Genomic DNA, 26244 nt, shown 5'->3' on the forward strand with positions numbered 1-26244 from the left:
GCTCTGGATGTTTCAGTAGGAATCTTGGCACCCACAAAGCCACCTCCTCTTCCCCCCTTGTGATGCTGCAGACCGGGCACACAGCAGCTGCTTGCTTACACAGCTGAGCCCCTACAGTGCAGCAGCACTGAAGCAGATTAACTTATTGTGGCAGAACTCAGTATAGTGGGTGTAGAATGATTGCACCCAGTGAAAGCCGAGTGAGATTTTATATGTACTGACATAATGGTGCAGTAATGAAATTATTATTAGCGGCATTTTTTTTTTCCTTTCTGAGGGCAAAAAATGCTTGTATCTACCCACCCCCACACCTTTTTTCTTCTGTCATAATTTGCACATGAAATACTGCGTACTCTGCAGATCTGCATTGACCCAACAAAACAACTACCTAAATGTGGCAGGGGACATGTTATTAAATTGAGCAGTAAGGAAGAATACAAGTTATTTTGTAATGTTCATGTTCTCATTTACATGTAGTCATCTTCTGTCATGTACAGCTACCGCATCTTTTGTGTTTTTACTCTGAAAATAAAAGTCTTCCTCAGACCAGTGTGGCACTTTTTGTGTCAAAAGGCCTTTATCTGAACTGAATACTGTATACAGAGCCATAGTTTCTTCTTCTCTATAACACCTTTCAGAAAGGTGTCAGGATGATGAAAACATATTTTACTCCTAAATATGCTTTCAGATTTTCAAGTTTGGTACATTGCAATCCAGAGAATAACCTTTTATAAAACAACCAGATACTGTTAACGGGTAACACAGAAGTAGCAAAACATCAAACATTGGAACCAATCATGAGGTGAACAGTTCATCCAGTTTATAACAACTCCCAAGAGAACAGTCAGCTCTGTGGAAAGAACAACTTACCTCTTCAGTCGCATCCTCTCAGGTATCGAGTTCCTGCTGTTCCTTCAGATCCGTTGTCTCAAGTCCATCCCAGTATCTGGAATGCTCCTGCCTCTTGCCCAACAGCAGAGCTGTGATTCTGCTGTCCCTTCTCACTCTAGTTGCAATACTGCCCAAGCACTCAAAAATATGACCTTGCTTAAGAAGAGTATCTGTCCTCTTAAATAAGCACAAGGCTCACATGAGCTACCACTCTCTGGGGCCAGCAAGTCCTCCCAGGGCTGACAGCTCACCATTTCTACAGCTCTGTTGGTCCTCTACCTTCCTCTGCTTGTTCCCCAAGAGCTGGTGCATCTCTTTCCACTACACTCACATTATCCAGCATGGAGTCTTCCCTTTTGAATGTCTGAGGGGGGCAGAACAGAAAGGAAGAACCGAAACAAAGGCATTAATGACCCTCTTCCTCAACACACATTCCTGGTTTTCATTACCCCATCCAATGTCTCACATTTCTGTCCAAAAAAGGGGGCTAGTGAAATCTTCTGGCAGTAACTCCCCTCCAGGTGGAATTCTAATCTTCACCAGTAAATTGGTGCAAACATCAAACAAAAAAGTAACTTGATTCACTCCATGCCACTATGTCTACTACACCATATCCCCGTTGAAGCAGAGTTTACTTGGAGCCTTACAGCGAACACTCCTCCGCTTCCAAGCTGGAGCTTGCAGTAGGGGAGGTTGGTTGCAAAGCAAAAATCCCCCTGCCACACTGCAGGCAGACAAAGCACAGCAGCCACCAACTTCCAAATAACCTATAGGTCTCTTCAGTTACTAAAAACACATTGCCGCCGCCTCAAATCCCATGAAAAAATAAAAACATTGTTTTAAGCTGGTATTTTTATTAGAACTCTCTACACAAAGCACCTTTGCCTTAAACTTACAATACTTCTCTGAACACTGCTTTCCTGTAACACAGCACGAGATGCTTCAAACTACTCGGCATTTCTTGATTTGGACACTGCCACCTTAACAGCTTGCACAATGGCATCTTTATCGATGCCAAACATCTTGAGGAGCTCAGCCGGCTTCCCGCTGCGGGGTACGTGAGACACGGCCAGGCGGTGAACGGTGACACCCGGCTCCCCCACCACGGCAGCGCACACCGCCTCTCCTATGCCACCTGCGAAGAGAAGGACAAACACCACGTATGGATTGCTTCCATAGGCAACGGCTGCTCCTATCTCAAAGCCAAGGAGTGAAAAACTCCAGAGGAGACCCCAGGTTTGTCTGTGTTTTTGGAGAGCAGCGCTGAGCTTGAGGGGTGGACTGTTATTGAGAGAGCACCTAGGAGGGACAGATGGATCACGATGCCAGTCCCAGAGGCTGCAGCGTCAGAAAAGTAAGCTTAACACCCTGCTCTAACACAGACTTCTGCTGTGCTTGTTTCAACAGGATTTTATAAATTTGTAAAAACTCATATCTGATCAGAAGTCAAAGTGAGTTCAATCCCAAATGCACATGCCTATGAGAAGCATCAATCATAATATAACATATGCTCAATTCCACCATTTGTGAGTGCCGAAGTTCACCATTGTGAAAACATGTTCCTATTCACAGGCACTCTGAGGGCAAGCAGCCTGACACTTCTTAGGAACTTACAGACTGGCAGTGCGAAATATACCTCTAGAATGGACAGAACTATCACGAATCCCTCAACAATTCAGCACTGGTCACTAAGGCAAAACTTTAAGTAGAAATATATTTAAATAAAGGAATATTTACAAACATACTTCAGGAACTGAATGCATCAATTCCCGTCAAGCTCACAGCATTTAAGTGTGTGACCTTGTTACAACTTCTGTAATTCCTCTTGGGCACCCAAGTTACTTAACGCACATACGTGCATGTATACATTGTCTATATACATGCATACAATGTATACATGGAACCTCTGCATGTGGCTCAGCCCAAACCGAGTCACCACCAGGGTCAAGGGGGTGCAGTGTGGAACTGGGCGGCAGCAAGACAGATGGTGGAGGCAGCAGTACAAGGGAAAAAGAAAAGGGCTGGTGCCAGCAGCGCACGCTCTGCGGCTCCTGCAGGACTCACCTCAGCACTGCTCTGCCCGCGGGCTGTGCCTAGGGACACAGGGTTCATCCCTGCTCAGGGCTCCGTGTGACAACCAGTCACATTCAGCCTGCAGCCACTTCTATGGACGTGGCTAGAAAGATTAGTGATGTGGGCTGGTGATGAATTCCACTTGAGCTGCCTTGATGGCATCATACAGACAGCTGGGCCGGTGTAAATGTGTTCTTCACCTCTGAGTGCCATGATTTTGCCTTCTTGCAAATCTACAGCAAGTTACTTGTCTCAAGTTGAAAAGGTAGCTAAAATATGATGAGGTTCAGTGATGAACTATCACCCATAGTCGGGAATAAAAGTATGATATAACTAGGACTTGTGGTAATGCAGGTCACTTCAGACACCTGACTGGGGCTCCCTTTAGAGCAGGATGACGTTCCCCTTTCTAGGGCTAATGCTCCATAATTCCCATGCCATAATTCACAGCTGCCCCTCTGCTAATTTTGCCAACCCCCCTCCAAGGGGTGAGCCTGATGTGCAAGCCATGGCAGCTGCTGTTTGCATAAGGGCTCACCCTCAGGGGACATGTTTGCAGGGGCAAGTCACTGAAAACCTGTGCAAACAAGATACGCCAGCAAGCATGAGGCAGCAAAGTAGTTAATCAATTGAACAACTGCTGAACTGAGGTCCTGCAGAACCCTGCCAGGGCCCTGCAGAAGTAGAGGAGTCATTTTACCTATGAAAACAAAATTTTGATACAAAAATTGGGGGAGTTCTATAGAAACTATTCTGCTTTTCTTGCACAGCATTTTTCATTAAGAATTTATTTGGAAATCATCTTAGAAACTCCTATTTGCAAATGCATACGCGCTTTTTTCTCTTAAAAATATCAAACACCAGCAAGATTCTGCCTTGTCAGCAGATGAGATCAAGAAATGAAAACAGGCTGGTGAGGCTGCACAAAACTCTGATCTGCTCTATCACAGTTGTGGTAACCTAAACCAGGAGAAGCAAACGAGTGTTGGCTTATCCCAGAGATAACTGCTCAAACCATCCAGCTTTAAGCAAATTGGGAGCAAGTTTTTGGACACAAAGAAAGCTTTAAAAAAAAGTACACAGCAACGGTCTCTCCTGTAATCTAAGAGGCTGCAGAGCAGACGTTGTAAAGCCAATCTGGATCTATTCCGTGAAGATTCACTGCACCACAGCCGGAATTTATATTCTAATTGGGAACAAAAACCAGGATTTCACTTGGCTCCCACAGAAAGAAGGACACACAAAGCCAAATTAATCATAAAGGCAGCTCTGATTAACCTATTATCTCAGAAAGCTTTCAACACTTAGTCTCAAGCTTATAATCATGGGGGCAACGGAAAAGACTTAAAACCTCTCTTCTGTTTTAGCTGAACCAAGTAAGGCCAGATACTTGTGCCTCAGGCCAGGAGGAAGCTGTGAGCTTTTACGCAGCCCCTGGGGGCCTCATGTAGGAGTTATAACTTCCTGGGCTCATCTCACCTTCATGGTAATGGTCCTCAACAGTGATGATTCTGCCTTTGGTCACTCTTGCATTTTCAAGTATTGTTTTCTTATCCAGAGGTTTTATAGTGAAGGGATCAATGACACGTATGAAGATTTTTTCTGCAAAAGTAGAATGAAATTACTTCCAATATAGCCTTGGAGAATGTAGAACAATACAAAGGGTACAAGATAATGCCTAGAATCTCCTAAAGCAATTCTGAATATTATCTCTGCCAACTCCCAGGTATTTTTACTAACAGCTTGACTACTACAGAGCCCAACTAACTCTGACCTTTATATATATTCCCTCCTTTCATGAACCCCATGAGATAGTAATATTCATCTTTCACAGACAAACCTGAGACACAGAAGCTTTGGGTAAGCAACTCAGGAGTACTGCAAGTGTTCATTAGCAAAGCAAAACTTCCCCTGGCTTTCCCACAGGTAAGAACTCAATCTAGCCACAGTGGTACCCTTCCTATTGAGGCTATTAATCACATTTCCCCAGAATGAAGCTTTATTTTACCATCAACCTAATTGTTGTCAGGCACGATTCCTTCTGGGTTCTTTTATTTGTAGCCCTCATCTGTGAGCATTTCAAGCCCTTCGCTCCAGGCTGCTCCCCTGTCATGTGTGCATGTTTGAACTTCCCCAGCCTATACTGCAGTACCCTTCAGGTTGGCAAAAACAAATCTTACCCTGCCATCAGCAGGCTGGCCCAAGTTCCTTATGATTGTTTATAAAGAATAGCAAATCAAGTGAGCTTTTGTCTGCTTCTGGCTAGCTGAATACAGATTTAACTCCTACCCAGCAGAGGAGCTTATGGCCCAGTCTGCCTGATGCTATTTATCCACCACTTTAAGAATCTGCTTCAGCATCCAGGAATTGATATAACAGAGAAACCCCCTGGTAGACTCTGGTGACACCGTTATGTCTGAAAGATACTTAGCAGCCACTGTATCAGCTTTTAAGTATGAGACTGACTCTGCTCTAAGAGAGTGTTTCTACAAGACTGTTTTTTCACACTCTAAGATCAGCAGTGTGTTCCAAAGTACTACAAATTCACACACACTAAAAAAAAAAAAAAAAAAAAAAAAAAAAAGTAGTTTTAAAAATACAGTTTTCCAAATGCTCTAAGCCTGATGGCCCAAGGTCAGGACAGAATATCTAGATAGAGCATGCAAAGCTATCCCTAAGCCACCTACACCATTAATTGTATTACCTCTTAATATTTGTAATCTCTTCCTGGGTGTAGGCTATTGACTCACAGATGGATTTTGCTGGTTCCTTTCTCTTCTTATTTCACTGAAGGAATTTTGTTTTCTCTGGTAGATAAGGTCTGTGCATTTGAGCTCGATCACAGGATTATTGCCTTCCACACTAGTTAAATGTTGATACATTTATTCAAAATCAAGTTAGCAGTGAACGATACCTACACGCAGGCACTATGTATCAACAGTACTGTGTAAAGGTACAGAGTTTTACAGTTCAAGTGCCAGCTGTATTTCATTAGCTGGCCACAGGCTGATTGTGTTCTACCACGCCAGTGTCCTGGCCTGCACGGACAACGCACCAGGGAAGGATCACTCCTACTTCTTATACTCCTCCTAGAGATTCTGCTTAGAGGTGAAACTTAAGAGATGGACAGAAATCCAAGCAGAACTTGTATCTGTCCATTTTGGCAATTTTCACAACTACTGATGCCACTAAGCTAAGTAAAACCTACTCAACTGGCTAAGTTTGGCAGATACATACTCTGTTGCACTGTATCAGCTAACAGCTGACTGGCTGCCTGTAACATTTTAATTAATCAATGTTTACCAGTACAGAGGGTGAGCAGTTCGAGTGACTGGTATTGATTTCTTTGCTGTGTTAAATGATTGAAAAAAAGGGGAGGGGGGAAGAGGTTAAAGACTCCCCAGTCTGATCACCTTTTCTCAGCTGCTCTGCTGCAGCCAGAGCCTCATGCAGAGTCACTCCGGCTCCTATCACAGTCACTTGGTCATCCTTACTCTTCAGAACCACCTGCAAGAAAATATTTCAATTTATTAAGAATAAGTGTAATTGATGGGAAAAATTTCTAACATTTTTTTGAGCTTTAATTAAAAGGATTCAATCTTTGGTGTTGGAACTCTTTAGAAGCAAAAAGTGCTTTGAGAGGAGAAACTTGGCCTGCTTTTCCTGATTCTATAATTCTCTACACAATCCTTACCTTTGCCTGTCCAATATGGAAGTCCTCATTGTTGTTATAAATGACAGCATTTTCAGGACGACTGGTTCTTATGAAACAAATGCCCTGTTTACAAAGTAGACATGTCGTGAGTTACAAAAACAGAAAGGTATTGACATACCAATATGTAAACACAATGCAAAATAATAAAACAAAATTACTTTTTACAGTTGTCTATTTTCAATCTTTCCATGTTATATCAGGATCTACTGCTTTCCTGCTCCCCTGATTCTGCTTAGAGCACTAGTGCTTTTTTGACAGCTGGCTGCTTCAGGTACTACAGAACAGTTACCCTCTTTTTGAAGCACACCAGTAATGTACAATCTTTCTAATTCCAAGACCACCACTTCTCTTCTGGAAATACAGAATTCTACTTGAGTTAATTAGGATCTTAAAGCTTTGCCATACCTCTGTCATATTTCCTCTGGAAACTTTAAAGAAATATTTAGCTGAAAGAAAGGAAATAGTCTTTCCAGCAATTAATATCCATACGCCATCCCAAAAGGGATAACTAATCACTGCTTAAGTCTAATCTTTCTCTCACACTTCTTTACATTCCCTCTTTACTATTCCCCCCCCCCTCAACTTTTTCTACAAACCACTAGTCTCAGTTCTTACATACTAAATTCCCATATTCCTTCACATAAAAGTCATATTAACAAGGCATTTTTTCCAGATTATTTGCTCCTTGCTCAAGTAAATTCCTATGGAAGCCAAGAGAAGTATCAATCAAGAAAAGGCTTAAAGGATCCAGCCTACACTACCATTGATGTTTGATCATTATTATGCCAAATTTAGCTGAAGGTGGGCAAGCTAAATCAGAAAACTGCAGCTACATGTGAAGAGTCCTCTTAGGACATAGTCTAGTTTAACCACAAGCCATTATCATCAGCAGAGGAGCTAAAGACAACCAGGGAGGCTTTTGAGCAGTATAAGTTCTCAATAACTCCAAAAAACAGACGTTCTTAGGTCACTAGAAGATCGAATTCCTGAGCTTTCAATGCATTTAGTCTTGATTATCAAAATCCTCCAGTTAAATCTCTCTCTATACATCCACCTTGAAATTTGGCTAAGAGAATATCACAGTAAAGGTGCACTTGCCAAAAGTTTGACAAGTACCAAAAAGTTGCCCTTGCTCTTATTTCTGGGCTGATTTAGACCCAACCTGCAATCACTGCCTAATCATTTACATTCCCCCAAATGTAGCTGACTGAGTCCCAAACAGTTCATTTGACACTAGCCTGGACAAAATTTTTTGCAACCTCTCCTTGTAAAAACATCTTACTGCCATGCTAGAGTCCTTAAAACAATTTCTGTGGGTAGTAGCATGAAAAAAACATGCCAGCAGCCACAATAAAAGTACAAAAAAATACCCAAAATATCATCCTCCAACTCAGAAATATTGTGATACAAACCTTGGTGTTGGCTGCTATTTCCACGGCTTTTTCAGTGGCTACAGCATCGCTGGGGTAAAATACAGTGGCATTGGGAACAGCCCGGAACATGCACAGATCCTCCAGTCCCATCTGAGATGGCCCATCCTCACCTAAAGGAATTACAAGAATTTTTGGTGATGTCTTAATATAGTGAAGTTCAACGTAAAAAATACATATATATAAAATCAGGCACACACAGGACATGCAAGTCTACCTGCTTGAGAATAGAATCATCTTCTCAAACTTGGAACCTTCTAAATAGTAAATAAAGACAGAAAGAGACTAAAAAGAAAGAGAACTACAGTTAAAAAAAAAAGGAAAAAAAAGAAAAAGTGCAACAATAAACAATGCAAAAGGAAAACAGCCAAATTAAGAAGGGTACAAATACAGCAGGAGAAGGGTCACAAGGTATCCAAATTTCTTCAGATTTATATACACTAAGGCTGCATAAGCAAAATTTACACTCAAGTCAGTGACGTGATTCTAGGTTAAAACTGCTGGAAATGTGAAAGGAGAATTGCTTGTGTTCTATCAGAAGCCGAGAGCCAAACAACTACTCTCAAAATTTTAGGCTCACTTCAAGATTAAATGAAGGGTATGTATGATTTGATAGTATTTAAAAAAAAAAAGAAAAGAAAAAAAGAAAAGAAAAAAAGAAAAGAAAAAAAGAAAAGAAAAAAAACCTTAGAGCAGCAGGGTATCCATATTGATCATTTAACTGCTCAAGCGCTAGAGAGCATAAATTGCAGATCTATGAAAAGAATTGTTAGCCAGAACATGTGTGAGGTGCCATGATTCTCCATAGTTAGAGAGAAAAGGACCACAGCCTCCCTGCCCCCAAAGATCTTATGTAACAGTGCTTTGAGAACGGCACAATCCCAAACTAACCATGCAAAGAGTTTTGAGTTCAGTCATGTCAGAGCCTGCAGAGCAGAAGCAGGGCAATAAGCCTTCCCACATGCACCCACTACCTGTTACTCAAGAACCACAGGTGCACGAGGAAGGAGGAAAGTATTTTCATACGAGGAGCACAAAACCCTGAAGAACTTTAAGAATATTAAAAACAAACAAACAAACAAAAAAAAATCAATGAACTACCACTATACATTTATTAATGAAGTAGCCATGAATCAGGAAAAAAGTCTCATCTTTCAGTCATGACATGCAAAAGGATTTTCAGTGTCGCTCATTAAATCTGATGCATTCTGTGCATTTTGACTGAATGAGACTTCAATGGGAATTTTTCCTTCCTAGGAAGTATCCAGACGAGCTATATGTACAATAAAAGTGAAATTAGGAAAAACACAAGTAGCAGGCCCAATTTTCAAAACAGCAAAAGCCCTGGTCTACCTAAAACTGCTGTGTAAATCTTTGATTTTCATCATAGACCTAGTTGGGATTCGGAATTCTCTGCAAGCCTGAAGTTCTTATAGGAAGTATACATACTTCATACCCTTCTATTTAAAATTGAATTTTCCAATTACTAATGATTATTTCTAACAAATTCTCTTTTACAACCTTGTTGCAAAAGTTAGGGTTCAAAGACGTTTGCAAAAGAACAAACTGAAGCCCAAATCAGATTTATAACTCAAACAGCTTTATAACTCTAACTATGCACTTCCCAATCACAGCCCCAGCAGGATATTTCTAATGTTGAAAACTGAACCTTGAAAGTGTAGTTTTGGAGGCAATTCAGGTAACGCATAGGACTTGCATCTTCTCAAATGAGCAAAGACCAAAGCTATAATTGGCTTTTGCATCAATTCCCTTTGCTGCTTCCTAAAAGATTTAAACTGGATTGAACTACTGATTGGACTATGAAGAGGTGGGAGGACTGACTTTAAAGAGAAAAGAGGCTTGTAACAGAATCCCTACCTTAATGACATACACAAGCCATAATCTGATACACTTGACTTAAAGCCTCCACTACTAAAGCATACCCTATAGCACTGTAGGTTCTGGACCGGACTGTACACTTTTATGAAATATTTATAAATCAGTACAACTTTACCAATACTATAGGTCAAACTATTTTGCTTTGAAAATTAAAAAAAAAAATACAAGCTCTCCTCCACAGTATTGTGCTAACCAAAAGCGTTAAATCAACTGAATAACTCATTTAGACAAAGAGTCTTAATTCACCAGCTCTGTCAGCAATCCACCTTGTTCTTTTTCCCTACAAATACCTAGTAATTTCTCAAGCATAAAAATCTACTGGCATTTTCCTGCTTGGTATGCAAGTCTGCTCCTATTTTCATGGGTGATCTTTATTCATTTGACTAAAAAAATAACCCTCCCTCAAACCAAAAGCAAAACACCAATATGATTTGACATGTACCAAGCAGATACGATGGGAAGCAAAGACAGGAGAAGATATTGCCAGGTTCCTGAATTGCATAACAGCTTCCCAGTTCCTGTTTCATTAGCACTGTGAGGTTTTTCTTTTGTTGTTGTTGTTTTTAAACAAACATATTAACTGCTCCAGTAGTAAGAAACACTAAGATGAGTCTAAGTAATTATTTCAAATGGATGACATTAAAAGGTGTAATAAAACATAGTAGTATTTATCCTTTATATTTTGGAGATCTTTAGACAAGAGCACCCGTGTGAGAATAACTACCATTATTTTCCCATTTTAGGGAATGCGAAACAGAGCTAGGGAAAGTATGTGCCAACAGCAAAGAAGCAAAGGAACCTAAGCTCCTTGCTTTGAATCCTTGTTGAGTAGTAAAGTTTGTAGGAAGTGATGTTTTAATTTTTTTTTTCTTTTTTCTGTTTAGTTTTAGATTTTTTTTTGATCAAGCAAACAAACAGTGGAGATAAGCTGAAAAAAAATGAAATCTCTCTCATGCTTACCAAATGCAGAAAAGTATCTGATGAAAATAAATTACAACCATGATTACTCTCTCTAAACTTTGCCACTTTTGTAACCATCATAGCTGTACTATTGATAGTCCCCAGAACACATTATCGGTCACTTTTGATGCTAGAAAGTTAGCATTAAGGATAGAGGACTGGTGACAAATAGCCACAGGCTGCCCTTACCAATCGAAACACCACAGTGCGACCCACAGAGGTTGATGTTACTCTCAGAGATGGCAGCCATACGGATCTGATCAAATGCCCGGGTGAAGAAGGTGGCAAAGGTGCTGGCAAAAGCAACAGTTCGGTCACGAGTGGCGCAGCCAACTGCGATGCTCACCTGGAAAGAGGGAGAATATACAGAAAAGGTGAAATTCTTGTTTCCAAGAAATTATCCATGGGCATTATGGCTTTCGACGTTTGTTCTAGTGAGAATCTCAAAATAGGTAAAAGATCCATCTCCAGTCTTGCTCCTCATCAACAGCCTTTCCAAAAAAAAGGAAAGAGAAGCAACTCTCTCTCTCCCAGCATCTACCCTCCAGTGACTCTTCTACTCCTTGCCTCATCTTCTCAGTGCTATTGCTGATCCTTACTAGCAGCTTCTTTTCTTCATCTACTCCAAGCAGTCATTCTGAGAGTTTAAAGACTTATCCCCTTCTTATCTTATTTCTTGGCCTGGATCAAAGGCTTACACTTTCAGTCCAAAGGACATGGTTTTACTACCTCCACCAAACAGAAACTGCTAGCATTAAAGAGGGAGAATGGATCCGTCCATGCTATTTGAACCCGTATGTACTAGAAGGGCTCTTTTTCAACATGACGGAGAATAGAATAAAATTGTTTATTGCTAGAATTGCCCCATATTTTTACTTCACTCAGAAATGTCTGTTTCTTATGGCTAAATTTCTCTTAAGCCAATGTAAAGATGAAATGTCTGACTTAAGCTCATGAAACTGCCCTAGCATAAAATTTGCAAGAGACAGCCTGTGGGTTCTTAGGGTATAAACCATTAAAGTCAACAGCCAGTTTCTGCCTGAATTTATGTCTCTAATTTCGTTTGCTTCAGTGAACCCACACAGGTGCAACTGAAGATTCAGTCCAGATTGATTGCAAAATCATCTAAGTCCTTTCTGCCCAAATGCCATCAGGTTATTTTTTATTAATTATTTCCCAGTCCTCCTCTTTTTACTCAAGTTTAGCATACAGCTAAACTAGTCATGTCGTGGAAATAAAAAATTAACAAGCATCTTCAGAGTTAACGCTCTACAAAGCATTATATGGAACACATTATTGTTTTTACATGTGGTGTTTTTACTGAGGAATTTAGGGGAGAATGATTAGTAGCACTACTGTTGCATCATATTTGGAAACACCTGCAACAGTCCCATTTTTCCTTAAGCAGTGAACAAAAACTACATATTTATGAATACCATGTGAAAAATAAATATTAAAAACTCTTTCTAGTAAGACTTAGAACAGTCTCAGATTCTGTTGTGTAATACTAATATTTCACCAAAACAGGCAACCAGTTACCATGTTCTGTTCAGCAATGTAGCATTCAATGTAGCGATTGGGATGTTCTTTCTTAAAAATTTCTGAAAAGGTGGAGTTCTTGGTGTCTCCATCCAAAGCAATAACTCGATCATTGGCAACGCCCAGTTTTGCAAGTGCCAGACCATAAGCTTTACGGGTAGCCAGCTAGGAAGGAAAAATAACAGTAGTTACTGGTTTAAGCTGCTCTTTCTGTAACTTTCCTTTGCTCCTTTTTCTTGTTTTTCCCCATGAGTCTATTCACACAATTAAAAACAAACAAACAAACAAACAAAAAAACCCCAAAAGCACATTAGCAAAGACATATGAGAAGTTACACACAGAATAAACAGAAAGAGAAAATACACTCAAGTATCACAACACCTGTATTGAAAACACTAATTTTATATCAGTCCAGCTAGGAAATTTTGAAGACCATATTCAGATAGGTCTCTGAAATCAACAGACCAATTTCTGCTCCTACTTATCCTACCATGAATAGACCTTCTAGAGCTACTTTACACACATGCAAAACAGTTAAGATAATTGAAATGGGCATGAAATTGAGGAGTGATTTGAATCTCCCTATTTTAACATATCCTCCCCACACCAGCAAGTTGAGCCTCTATCATCAGGTAACACTGCAGAGATACATGTTTACCACGATACTGAAAATAGAAGTGAATGGGTAACCAGGAGAAATTGTGGCAAGAGATAACTTCTAATAACTGCTCCTACCTTCTGTAAAAAAGTATTACACTACAAAGACAAATAGGAAAAAAAAGGAGTACCTTTTCTCCTACTTTGTAACTTGGTGGAGAAGGCATCTTAATGTTTCTAATATTTACTATAGGTGCATCTTCTTCTGGCAGGGCAGGAGAAAGCTTTTTCTTATTTTGGATCTTGTCATCTATTTCCTGAATGACTTGTTCAGCCATGTTTTTAGGAAGGGGCTTTCCATGCCAGCTTTCCTTATCTTCAACACCTGCATTTTTAAAATTACATTACAAGTAAGAAACGATAAAAAAGGCTATTAAAGTTTTTATCTGCGGATTTTACTCAGATAAAAAGCACATGTGAACAATTTATATGAAATTTCAACAGCTACGCCTAAATAAACAAACTCATCTCTAAGTTTCAAAACATGATTAATCAAGCTGTTGAATTCACACAAGCCCTAAAATTTTATAACTTCTTTGATTTGAAAAGCTTCTGAAGATGCTCATTCACTTGGCACTAAGGGCAAAATTGCATCTCTAGTTAACTTTGCCTCTTTGACTTGGAATCTTGCTTGAAAATTTCAAGAAAAGGAGCCAAGATACTCATTCTTATTTTTAAGAGTTTTTAGCTGGTCAGAAAGAGTAATTCATGCTGCACTGCTAAAACCTGTAGCTAAACAGAATCACAGAAATCTCTATATTCTGAACAGACATAGAGTCCAGTCTAACGAGAGAATGCTAGGTAGCCAACACACATTTCCTCCACCTCCACCTACAAGAACCAAAATCATTTTCTTAGCACTAACACTGCTGAGAAGTACAAACAATTTGGAAAACTTTTTGCATGACACACATGTGGCTCAAATGCCCAGGCAAACATCTAACTGCTGGCAACGGCATTTACCTAATTTCACATTGCATGAAAACTGTAGGAGGCTCTTAGAACCTGTTTGAGCCTAGGAATTTGTGGTACCTCTATGTATTCAACATACTCCATCATTTTTATGAACTACTGTATCTCAGTGAAAGTTACAGACTAGATCATATGAAACAACGTGTGGTTTGAGATCAGGTATCTTAAGTTCTCCATGTCTTATACAACTTTGCCAAATGGTAAATGCAGCATCCTTTAGCCTCTGTGTATCTATACTCCCTAGCTGGTGACACACAGACTCAACTCTGACACAGGGAGCAGCAAGGAGCTTCTGTAACAAGGTTACTCCCTTCTCTGCTCAGAGTGCTCTTTGTGGGCGTAGGATCAAAAGCAAGCCAAGAAACCCGCCTTCTTTCCATAAGGCAATTTTCAAGACCAAGTAATGCAGCCCCATGCTTCTTTCCTTGGCTTTCTCTGGAGTAGAAAACATCTTTTAAAAGCAATAACTCAAGCAGAGTTGCTAGTAGAGGAAAACAAATTCTGCAAGTGAGATTGAAAAAAGTCCAGTCAACCCATGCTGCATCTAGCTGCATGATTCAAATATTTAAGAGCAAAGAGCCAAGCCAATGCACTCTATAAGCACAGGGCAACAACAGAGAAAAACAGCGTGAACATCTGCTTTTTGATCATATGGAGAGAAGGGAAGCGTGATAAATCTTCTAATGACTGCACCTTGATTGCAACAATCTGCATATACATGTTGTCTGCCAAGTAATGAATTATTTTTAATTACCTGATATGCCTCTTCCTTTAAAAGTCTTTGCAATGATAGCAGTTGGCTGATGTTTGGCCTGGCCAAAGGCTTTGCAGAGTTCCTCTACGCTGTGTCCATCAACGATGATAGCATGCCAGCTAAGAACACAAACAGATCAACTGTTTCTTAAGGGTTTTAGCATGCGACACCCAGCAGTTAACAGTAACAATAATAAACAATAATTCAGTTCCAATGCAATGCTTTCTTCAAAAATCCAAAAGATAGCAAAATACATCTTTTGTATTGTTTTCAAATTTTAAAATATTGTAGTCCTCTCTTTTATAAGGTGAACGGATCACAGAGAGCTTAAAAGCAGATATCAGTAAAATGGATAATCAACACTTAACACATTTATCCTAGATATTTTTGGCTTTAATAGCTATTTTTAATCATAAGAGCAAATCAGATACAAAAGTAAATTAAAAAATAACACTGAAAATCAATTAAAATCATAAGCATGGTCCATGGTTATCTTCATGGCAGCTAAATTTGCTAATTGTAAATTTATTATCTGTTAAAAATGAAAAGAAAGAAGATATTAACCTTGAAATACATAATAATTTAAATACAAAATAATCAAAAAAGACAGATGTTTTGTCATGAACTTCTCTAGCTATATGAAAATACACATGTCTAAAGTAACAGAAAGCCTATGCAACAAAATACAAAGAATTCCCCCAAGAATTAAGCTTTTTCATGCCCTTTTTCTGGATCTACAAGCTATAACAGCACATTCGGCAAGATAAATATTTATAAATCTTGCATTTGATCTGATAAAAACTGCTGGAAGATTCTTTAATAAGTTTATTGGGGTAAACAGGCCTTTTCTTCTAAGCAAACATTCTGTAGAGCAGGAATATTAAAAGTGACAAACAAAGAGGGCCAGCTATCACACACCATGAAAAACCATCTTCCTTGGCTCATTTAAAAAATCCAGAAAAATCAAATAAAAGCCAGTCTCAAACGAAAGCAAACACCAAACTTCTTCCAATCACATACCCAAAGGCTTCACAACGTTTCTGGTAGATTTCAACATGATGCTGCAGAGGAGCAGGGTCGCTTTGTCCAAGACGATTAACATCAAATATAGCGACCAGATTATCAAGCTTGTAGAACCCAGCAAAGGCCATTGCCTCCCAAACAGAGCCTTCAGATAACTCTCCATCCCCAAGCAGACAATACACTCGATAGCTACAGAAAGAAATTAAAAATTTGAGTAAGATGTGTTTTAGTAGGCAGAATTAAATCAAAAGCAAAATCTGACATTTTACAGTGAGAATTTGCTAGGTTTTTTTATTTCAAACTTTGCCTAATGCATTAATTTCAAACCTATGCATTACTAGGAAAAGAAAATTAAAATATTTTAGCCAGTAAGCATATATATATATATATTGTAGCCCTTTTCAAACCCTTGTCTGAAAAAAAAGAAGAAAAAAAAAAATCAGATCTTATACCTCTCACTAAATGGCTTGAATGAATAGGCCCATTAACCACTGTCACTGTGACTCAGCAGTATCACTACAATGCATGAAAGGCTATTGTCTCCTTCCTCATTCCTAATGTCTGTTCCCTAGAAGGGCTACTGATAATTCCATTTCAGGAAATTATAAACTGGAGCTGGGCTCAACTACACATTAAAGCACGTGGCATAACCAAATCTGGGGAATAGACAGACTACTCGCCCACCTACTGAAGGAATACTGCCTGATCTCATCTATGGCACCCACTTTGCTTTCTCATTTTTTTTAGATGGCAAATCCTTGCAAAATTATTATTACCTAGTAAAATTTAGAAGGAATGGTACATTTAACTTGAAATATGTATTTTTAAAACAAAACAATCAAAATAGCTGCAAGCAATTAGTCATTACGCTGTTACAGACTTTTGCTTTGAATCTCTCTCAAGCAGTTCACAGGGCACCTGCCTTTAGCTAAATCAGAACTCTGCGCACAAACTGCTCCCCAGTACTGCATACAAGACCACCTTTTTCTGCTGTCAAGTAACCACTGGTTAGATTTTTTTCCCCCACTTGTACCATCTGCTAAACTCTATTAAAATCAGCAAGTCATCTTTTGCAGCAACGATTTTAAGCTAGTGAAGTGTAGGACACATTAGCTGGGCAGCCAAGATTTGAATGTACTAGAACTGTCACATAAAATACATCAACTACATCAGGCTATTTTCTTCCTCATGCAGATTTGCCTTTGGACATTTACGTCTCTTGTCTGCAGAACAAACAGCAGAAGCCATCATTACTGGCTCTGCAGAACTGAGTGGCCTTCAGGTAACGTTTTGGACCCCAAATTTATGATTCAATAGTGCTGTTATTGATCATAATACTTCCACATCTAGATTCAGGTTCTCCATTATTTGCTGCCTGACTTTGAACAGGCATACCTCCAGTTCGCGTTTTCCCTGTAAGAAGACATGTACACATTTCAAAATTGCTATCATTTGCCCTCTGGAAGTTAGAAGCTGTTCCAACAACTTAATGTCTTCTCTGTTAAGGAACATCATCTCATAATACTGCTGGGTTACAAAAGGAACAGATACACCAATTCTTGCTAATCCTTAAATCCTTGGCAGTTTCCCTGGCAATGGCCTTGTAATTATCAAACTAAAAATGCCACTTAATTCCTGAATTTGAGTTTAGGTTTGGGAATGGAGAATAGCAGGAAAAAAAGGACTTATTTATGATTGAGATATGAACATATTTCCTTTCACAAAAGAAATTACCTGGCTCTGTCAAAAAATTTGCCAGTATATGCCATTCCACAGGCAGCACCAAGACCTTGACCAAGGGATCCAGTAGCAACATCAGTGAATGCTTGTCTCTGAAAATAAAATACAATTATTATTTTACAGCTATGAAACGGAGGATCTAAACTCTCATTCATTCCAGCAGGCTCTGGAGAAAGAACCTACCTTTGCCTTTATTAAGGCAAATTTTAAAAGATGGTTCAACACATACCAGAATTCAGTTTCTCAGTTATTACAATATAGTCTCTCTGAAGTCTCTCCAAATCTTGTCCTGCTCTCCTTTTTGTTTCCCAGCAATGCATCTACCTCGATGCTCACAGTGCCACAGGCCAACCACCTTCACTGAAAGGGAGTGGCACCCGCGGCTTAGTAATTTCTAAATTATGCCTTAACAGCAACAGTTTTGATCCAGTGATTCTATATAAATGTTTCAATTGAGATAGCTTATTGGACGTGGAAAAATGAACCAAGCTGGATGCAAACTCTTGAAATATGGGAGAACTGCTTAAAGGACAGAAAAGCCAAGTTCCAGCCCCAAAACAAACAGAAAATCCCACCCTTTTTGATATGGAAAATACTGAGACACAGGACTGTAGGGGATCAACACTAAAAGTAATTTTGCACAGTCATTCCAATCAGGACACTGAGCTCGCTTTTTAAGTCTTCATATGAACACGTCATCCTTCTTGTGAAGTTGTTATCTCTCCTGTACTATAGCTGATAAAAGTTGCTGCTAAATACATGTACTTCTCACTTCACAGAAAACACCATCTTGTAGCAAAGGTTCTTATCACTCACTGGTACTGGGTGTCCTTCTAAGACAGAATCAATTTTCCTCAAGTTCAATAATTCTGCTTCTTGTAGAAATCCAGCCTCTGCCCAAACAGAATACAAAATTGGTGCTGCATGACCCTAGAAAGAAACATAAGTTTTAAACACAGCACAAGTTTCATAATATCCTAGTATCAAGTCAAAAGTCTACAAAGCTGACAAATTGAACTCTGCTGTCAGAATCTTATGCCCACTAAAAAGGGATTGACTTATGTAATGCTTACACCGATGCTTGCTTCCAAGTCCCCTGAGTCTTTGCTTGGAACATCACAAATAGCTGACTAGAGTAACTAGATTTCTAGTTTGGAAAGAGTACAGAACTCGAGGGCCATTTAGGACATCCTCAAGAAAACACACACTGAAAAAGTAAACAGCTCTCTATCAACCAGGCAGATTCAATTCCGAGAGCAATTTCAGTAACAAAACAAAAAACTTTGCTTCGTTTTGCCTGGCTATCAGTTCCCAGAGCAGACCACTTCATCCACCAATTAGAGGATGGATGACTAAGTTTTCTCCCATCAGAAATTCTTCAATAGATACGGATTCAAGGCAAGATGCAATGAGTGACAATAATCAAATTTTAGACTTCATACACTCGGATCACTGTGGCCAGATCCATCTGGACAGCTGCAAATAGCAGCCATTTTATAATCAGAGACTCATTAGGAGTCAAGAGAAAAGAAAAAAAAAAGAAAAAAAAAAAAAAGAAGTAAAGAAGCACGCAGAGTTTTGAAGCCATTTAGCAACTCTGGGCAGACGTGTTAAATAATTAGAGGAAGAAAGCAAATATTATGAAGTGATCCTCTCTTACTTCTTTTACCATCTCAGCATTAATTACTTACTCCCTATCTATTTACTTAATTCAGAAAAGCAATCAAAACCACCAGGAGTTGCATCCAATGTAACAGGCGTGCACCATCAGCTATGCAGTATTGCTGAGACATACCATGTGAGGCCCGATTCAGAAATGAAATCGGCCTCCCTAGAGCACTGCATCCACCATTTTGTCTACAGGCACCTTTTCTGAGGGCCCCTCAACTGCCCCTATGTCAAGGAAAACAGGTCTATTTAGCTTATGGACATCTCTGCAACAGTAAAGTGTAACAATTGTGATTTTACCTTTGAGAGAACAAATCGGTCATTGCTGGCATTTCTGGGGTCTTGCACTTTGTACCTCATGGTATGGAAAAACAGCACAGACATAATCTCTGCTGCACTGCAACATGATGTAGGGTGGCTACAAGTCAAGACAGACCCAAGATTATCATTGATGATTAGTGTTTGCTCACAACTTCACCTTTAAAATACCACTTTAACAGTCCCCTATTCCTCAACATTAAAAAATGCAACTTTATATGAAAACCTTACATTTTCTGAAAACCCATCCCCTCTACCACTACCCCAATGCCAATTAGCTGTAGTTTGTGACAAAAGGAGCCTTGTTATCTAGTCCAAAGTGGATATTAAAAGACAGGCCCTGGTGAGAAATCAGGGACATATCTGTCTGAGCTCTGTGTTCTTCTTCATGCCAAACATTATCACCCTCATTGACGACCACGAAGCACAGGAAACAGTATTCACCATGTGCTTGAAATAACACTGCATTTATTTATCTGAAGGCATAAAGTCCATGCTAACATAGAAGAAACAAAAACAGCTTTCCAGGGTACTTAAGACACCCACTGGGTGAAGAATTTTAAAATGTGGCATTGTGACTTGTTCGGACCCCATTATACAGATGGGAACTGGTAACACAGAACTAACTTTTGCAGAAAGTTCTGCAACATTTAGAACTGTAATATGTTAAGTTCCATCTATTTTATCTATATTATTTTACCATTAGAGCTGTTAAAATAGAACTAGAAATTTGTTTACTAAAATTAGGATTAAATAATGTCTTCCTTGCATTTCGTTTAAATTGAATTCAGAAATTCATGGTGTTAAGTTTATTAAAAATATGTTCAACTGCACACTGAAAAATATTAATTTGGTTACTCTTTAGCTAACAAATGGACTAATACTTTCTACATTTACAATAGAGATCATTTTAAAACACTCATCCAGCTGGCACACCAAACATTTAAAAAATACTTGGGATAGTCTTTCTTTTCCACTAAACTTACTGGGATGGCATTTTTCAACAGCAGCACAAATGAATACTTCCACTGTAATTTGGAAATATTCAGGCCCAGTTCATAACCAATCACCATGTTGCTGCCATTTGGCAGCAACAAGCAAGAATAAAGTAACATAAAAAGGGTTATTTCCAGATGTAAATATTGACTTATTCCAACCAAAAGTATGTATTTCATTTAAACTATTATAGAAGATTACACCATTCCTTTTAATCAGCCTTAAATTTTCCCTTATGCATTTAACAAGAACATAAAAGGTATCAGGTTTTAGAAGGGTTTTTTTTTTAAGTCTTTATTGAACATATAGAGCAGCATTTTTCAGATATTTACTGGTATAAACAGGATCATTCTTGACAAGAGTAGGTGCTGCCATGGCACAGGAACAGTATAAAAGCGAGAGCTGCAAAAACTCGCACAAGCCTTGAAAGGAAAGTGCAAATTCACCACATTTTCTTTTCTACAAATACTTAATTCTCATCTTTAATGTGATATACTCTGTTAAAATCTTGAAGCCTGTTCGTAAAACAGGACCATTTTACCACAAGTGTCACATCTCACTGTTTTCCACAAATACATTTACCATGCATGTTAGGATTAGACAACACTTTTAACAGAACAGATTATCAGAGTATTTTCTTCTCATAATAATAATTCTTCCCTCCCATCATCCCCAATAGTGCCGTAATTTGAGAATAAAAACATGCAAAACACTAGCAAAATAAGAACTATGGTTAGTGTCCATCCCTTAGTAAGAACTCACACAAGGGGCCCAGAAAAATTAGGCTTAAACCACGGTTCAAACATATTAGTAAATATTTGTACACATGAGTTAATCGATAAGCCTTACATGCTTGTTTAAAGCTTTCATTCCTTGAATTTTATTAACTTTATACTTAACCATACTTCTATGAACTCCTGGTCTTGGTAAAAAAAGTTTTAAACAACCTAAAATGATAGCATATGGAAATATAAAAAAAAAGTATAAAAAATTAATAAATTACCTGAAAAATTGAAATATCTTGTTAAGCTATTGGTTATCAACCAAAATTTATTTATATATTTCAAACACCAGAAATCATTCTGAAATCCACTTACAAAACATTGTTTAATTACATCCATCTTAACTAGATCTACTAGTATATTCATTTACTCATGGTTTTCTGATAAGTTCTGTAAACGAGAAGTCCTTGCTAGGCCTAGGGAAATGTGCATGGGGCACTCATGGGATGCAGCGGGGGATGAGGCAATGACTCCTCACTATTCTACCCTTTCCCATTTCGCTCAAACTGGTAAATAATGTAGAATTTTGAAGCTGCAGGCTGATTAATAAGTTTCTTTGCCAGAGAGGCTCTACTGAAGAACTGTCTTAATTTTGAATATATGTATATACATACATACATATATATATATATATATTCCTTTAACAAGAAACTAAGGCCCACTCTATTAGAATTGGACTTCAAAACTGAAATCCTAGACTGTCAAAAATGGACAAAATAATCATTCCAGCATACAAAAGTATTTTTACTCAATTTCTATTTCAATTAGCTCCATCTACATACTTCATGTAAAGAGAATCATGCTGGAATGCTAAAGCAGAATACTGGAGTGAAGAATAAAACTAAACTCAAATGGAGCATAAACTGTGACAAGTGACAACACTCCATGTTATGAAATTTAACTGTCTCTTAAGAAATTCTTGCAACTTCCACTTTTAAGAGCGTAACAGTTGAATTCTAGGAAGCCAGGCACTGCTTCAAACCTGCAGAAGTTTACCTACAGATAGGATTCTATTGGTTTGGTCCAACCATCTGTACTGCTTATTGAAAAAAAAATCTTACACCCTAAAAGCAAGTCTTAATCTTTACAACTAACTTGAAACACCCTAGGTAGAGAAAAATGATCAAGTATATGAAAATATTTATAGTTTAACAATTTTTTTGCCCCCCACTGCAGCTGGTAAAGTGCTCCTCATATCAAAATTACATATTCAAGCACTTTCAGGATCAGATTATCTGATTTTTTAGCCCTTGTCCAGACAAAGCCTGCATTTGCTTTAATAAAATTAATATAGGTAAAGATGCAAGACTTGGCTTGTCATATCTACCCTCATACCACGTTTCTTGCAAAATATGTCACAGTTTACAGAAGATAGTTCCTTGAAATAAGTAGGCAGGTTCTGCTTTATTTGAAGCTCATGTGTTGCAAGTAAGTTCACTTTTACAACTGACACCTTTAATAAACATCAACTTCCTTAAAAGAGTCAAAGTAAGCACAATTCAATCTTTTATTAACAATAAGCCTATTTAAGTATAGCCTGCATTCAAACAACTATCCACTTTTGTATCAAATACCATTACTTTAAGCTAAGCTCACTGTCTCATTCAGGTATCTAAAACCATAATCTTAATGCATATCTGCTTTAGAAATGCATATGACTTGACTAATGCTACAACCAGCTGTGAATTCCCTAAATGTCTTTTTCTTTTGTTAGGCACATTGCTACATCAGTATCTTGGTAGCCAAAGAAAATCTAACCTAACAGCTCAGGCTTCCCTCTAGAGCCCATCTTTCATAACCTGCTCAGTAGTAGGTTGTGTAACAATTTCATACCCTACCTAACTCATAATAATGCCCCCAAATAAGCCACAGTATGCACTAATGAAGTGCCAAAAGTACTCACCACAACTGTAGCACATACAAACCAGGGGAAAAAATAATTTAAATAATTTATATTATTTGCTCATAAATATGGGAGGAATGGCATTACTCTTGAATTTCCTGGACAGCCGAAGAGAAAGCAAAGGCTGCACCAAGGCCATTATTATATCTTTAATTGTCTGTCGGGCAAAACAGAGATAATTGCATCCATAGATAACATGACTGATATCACACACCCCCTCCATGGCCACCTTGGTGCGTGCACTAGAAGGTGAACAGCAAAGCCCCAGATGTACTACGCAGATTTAGCCCCATTTTCCCTACCTGTAGGGTCACACAGGCTTGTGTAATATCATACTGTAGCCTGGAAAGGAGTCAAGAACCACAACTGTTGGGGCATCTTGTGCTTCTCTTGCCCGACTGGACCAAACAAGCCATCCCCGGAGCTGGGGGGCTCCCTGGCCCCACTCTGAACCACAGCCGCGTTCCTGCTCGCTACGTGCAAAAGGAGTGAGCAAAGTTCACTCCTTGCACGCTCCGAGAAGCGCCGTGTGACGCGGCCCCGCCACAAACACGTTGCAGAGGGCAAAGCCAATTCAAAGAGGAAGCTCGAGAAAAAAATGTTAAGGGACCAGATTTCTCCACACGAGCCTTAGTATCCTTTAACCTTTTTTTTTTCCTTCTTCTTTTTGCGTGCTGGGGGAGGGAAACACTGCATCTGGCTTCGAAAAAAAATGTCAAAAGAGAGGAAATTGCAGGAGGATGGGATAAAGAAGACCATTATTCTATAGTGAAGCATTCGAGTGTATTATTCAAGCAGACAAAATGGCTTTAATTTTACATGAGCAAAAACGGATTGTTTGCCGTGATTTCCTTTTTTTTCCCCCCCTTTTCCGTAGGTACGGCAGGATCAAAGGAAGGCTCACCCTGGAATCTGCACACATCAGAGCCCGCGCTAAATCCTGTCCAGAGGCCTGAATAAACTGCCCAGCCGAGACTGCCGGCATTGCACACATAATCCCCCGTGGGCTCACTTGAAATTCTGTGCAGAATTAGTTCCAACTGACGGGCACAGAATGAAAAAGAAACCGTTCGCGCCTCGGGCAAAAAATTCTTTGGTATTTTTTTTTTTTTCTCCTCCGAGCCCTGCATCACCGTGGGCCGCCGCGGATTCACTGCCCCCCTCCTCCCCGCCGAGGGGCGGCCGTTGGACGCGAGGGGCGACCGTTGTGCGCGGGGGGCGTGAGGCAGCGCCCGCCGCCCGCCCCGGGGGACACGGCCCCGGGGAGCGTGGAGGGGCTCGCGTGGCGCCGCCGCCCGCGCGGCCTCCCCCTCCGTCCGCACGCGCCCCGCCGCCTCCCGCGGCTGCCGCCAGCCCCTCGGCGCAGCGCTGCCCGCCGGGGCGCGCCCCACGCGCTCACCCGGAGCCGGCGGCGGTGGTGGCCTTGATGGAGTTGATGCGCAGGCGGTTGGCCGTGTCCTTGAGCGCCTGCAGCGTCTGCTGGTCGGGCTTGTGGTAGTCCTCCATGGCGCGGGGGCGGCGGCGGGGCAGCGGCGCGGGGCGAGGGCCGGGGCAGCGCGGCGCGGCCGGGCCGTGCGGAGCGGAGCGCGCGGCGCAGACGGAGCAGGAGGGCGCGGGAGGCAGGGAGGGAGGGCGGGAGCGCGCATCGCCCCGCCCCCGCGCCAGGGGCGGCACCGCCCCGCCCGCCCGCGCACGCGCCCTGCGCGCCGCGCGCTCCCGCCTTCCCGCCCTGCGCTGAGGCGAGAGGCGCCGCGCACGGACCCGCCGCGGCGGCGCCGGCGGCTCCGCGCCCAGCAGAGGCGAACAGCGACCGCGGGAGCCTCCCTTCGAGACGTGCCTGGGGCTGCTGGGGCAGGCACCGAACAGCACGAGGCGCAGGGCGGTGTTTGATGAAGACGGAGCCGCTGGGCGCGAAATACCGACCCTACAGGCCCTCATAAATCAGAAAATCATTTCAGAAAATATCTTCTGTTAACAATTCTGAAGCCTCAGACATGGCAGTCGTTCCAGCTACAGACTTAACTTGTCAAAAGTTAAACAGCTCGAGTTTATTCTAGAAAACCCTGGTGGTGTTAGGGATCAACACTGGGGGAAGAGGGGAAAGTGCTTAAATAGGTAGAAAAGGAGCAAAAAAAAAAAAGAAATCTCTGAAAAACTCACCTACCTGCAGTTTCACTCACCAAGTCTGGTCCTCCTTCAGAGAACCTTCCACCCCCTTCCTAGCAGTTGGTCCTGGATTTTGTCAGCGGTGCTGTATGATCTTCTCAATGTCAACACATTTCAAAATATGCTTTAAAAGTGAACTCCTGCGTATTAGCGAATGAGCGCTATCATCATCTACTTTCAGAAGACAGTACTGATGTGTACCATTGACAGGAAGGAGAGAGGACAGAAATATATATATATATATATATATTTGGTCTTCGAGACCAAAGAGGTTTGGCTTCGAAGGGAAAGAAAAGTACCTATATGTACAGAATAGCCATGCTCCTGTGGCGAAGTGCAGCTAAAAAGTAACAATGTGCAACTCAAAAATGGAAGATTTTTAAAAAAAACTTCAAAATCCTCAAAATTTTCAAAATCCTTCCTCTCCACTGGCATGAGAACCTCAGAAACTCAGGAAAAAGGAAAAACTCAGGAATGGAGATAAACAAGGAAATCTGGAAGCATCCAAGCTCCAAGTTCATTTTAGAGAACACTATGCAAATGTTAGCTGCTACAACTGCTACTTGCTAGGCTTTAATCTATATTCTAAAGTAATTAGGCCAATTACTTGATTTTTTTCTTACAGAACCAGTTACCCACCACTTTTGTCTTTAATGCTACCCTTTGAAATACCATGGATAGTGACATTGGAATGTGGGAGAGCCTGATGGGAAGGCTGTAAACTTCCGTTTGAATTTAGGAACCCTAAAGCAGCAGTC

General features: G+C 40.3%; 1 protein-coding gene across 1 annotated transcript; it reads right to left on the reverse strand.

The window, feature by feature from the left end:
- Window positions 1-1725: 1725 nt before the first annotated feature.
- TKT (transketolase) lies at window positions 1726-24898 on the reverse strand. Its single transcript, XM_088532043.1, has 14 exons — window positions 24720-24898; window positions 19622-19739; window positions 18470-18583; window positions 17648-17745; window positions 15911-16102; window positions 14891-15009; window positions 13296-13489; window positions 12508-12672; window positions 11158-11314; window positions 8092-8222; window positions 6659-6742; window positions 6378-6471; window positions 4444-4566; window positions 1726-2026 (listed from the first exon to the last, which is right to left on the reverse strand). The coding sequence occupies exons 1-14, from the start codon at window positions 24824-24826 to the stop codon at window positions 1839-1841; spliced, it is 1884 nt and encodes a 627-aa protein (XP_088388169.1). The 5' UTR covers window positions 24827-24898; the 3' UTR covers window positions 1726-1838.
- Window positions 24899-26244: the final 1346 nt, after the last annotated feature.

Source organism: Tinamus guttatus, unplaced genomic scaffold (genome assembly GCF_059628265.1).
Source record: "Tinamus guttatus ecotype Peru unplaced genomic scaffold, ASM5962826v1 Tinamus_guttatus_pri_ptg000451l, whole genome shotgun sequence".
Taxonomy (NCBI): domain Eukaryota; kingdom Metazoa; phylum Chordata; class Aves; order Tinamiformes; family Tinamidae; genus Tinamus; species Tinamus guttatus.

Bases quoted from the DNA above. Each gene is read 5' to 3' on its own strand.
- TKT (XM_088532043.1), bottom strand. From the start codon at position 24,826: ATGGAGGACTACCACAAGCCCGACCAGCAGACGCTGCAGGCGCTCAAG. The intron at 15,010-15,910 runs GTATGTGATTGG...TTGTGTTCTTAG, and splicing joins AAACGTTGTGAAGCCTTTGG to CTGGCATGCTATCATCGTTG. The intron at 2,027-4,443 runs GTGAGATGAGCC...TTCTCTTCGCAG, and splicing joins TGAGGACCATTACCATGAAG to GTGGCATAGGAGAGGCGGTG.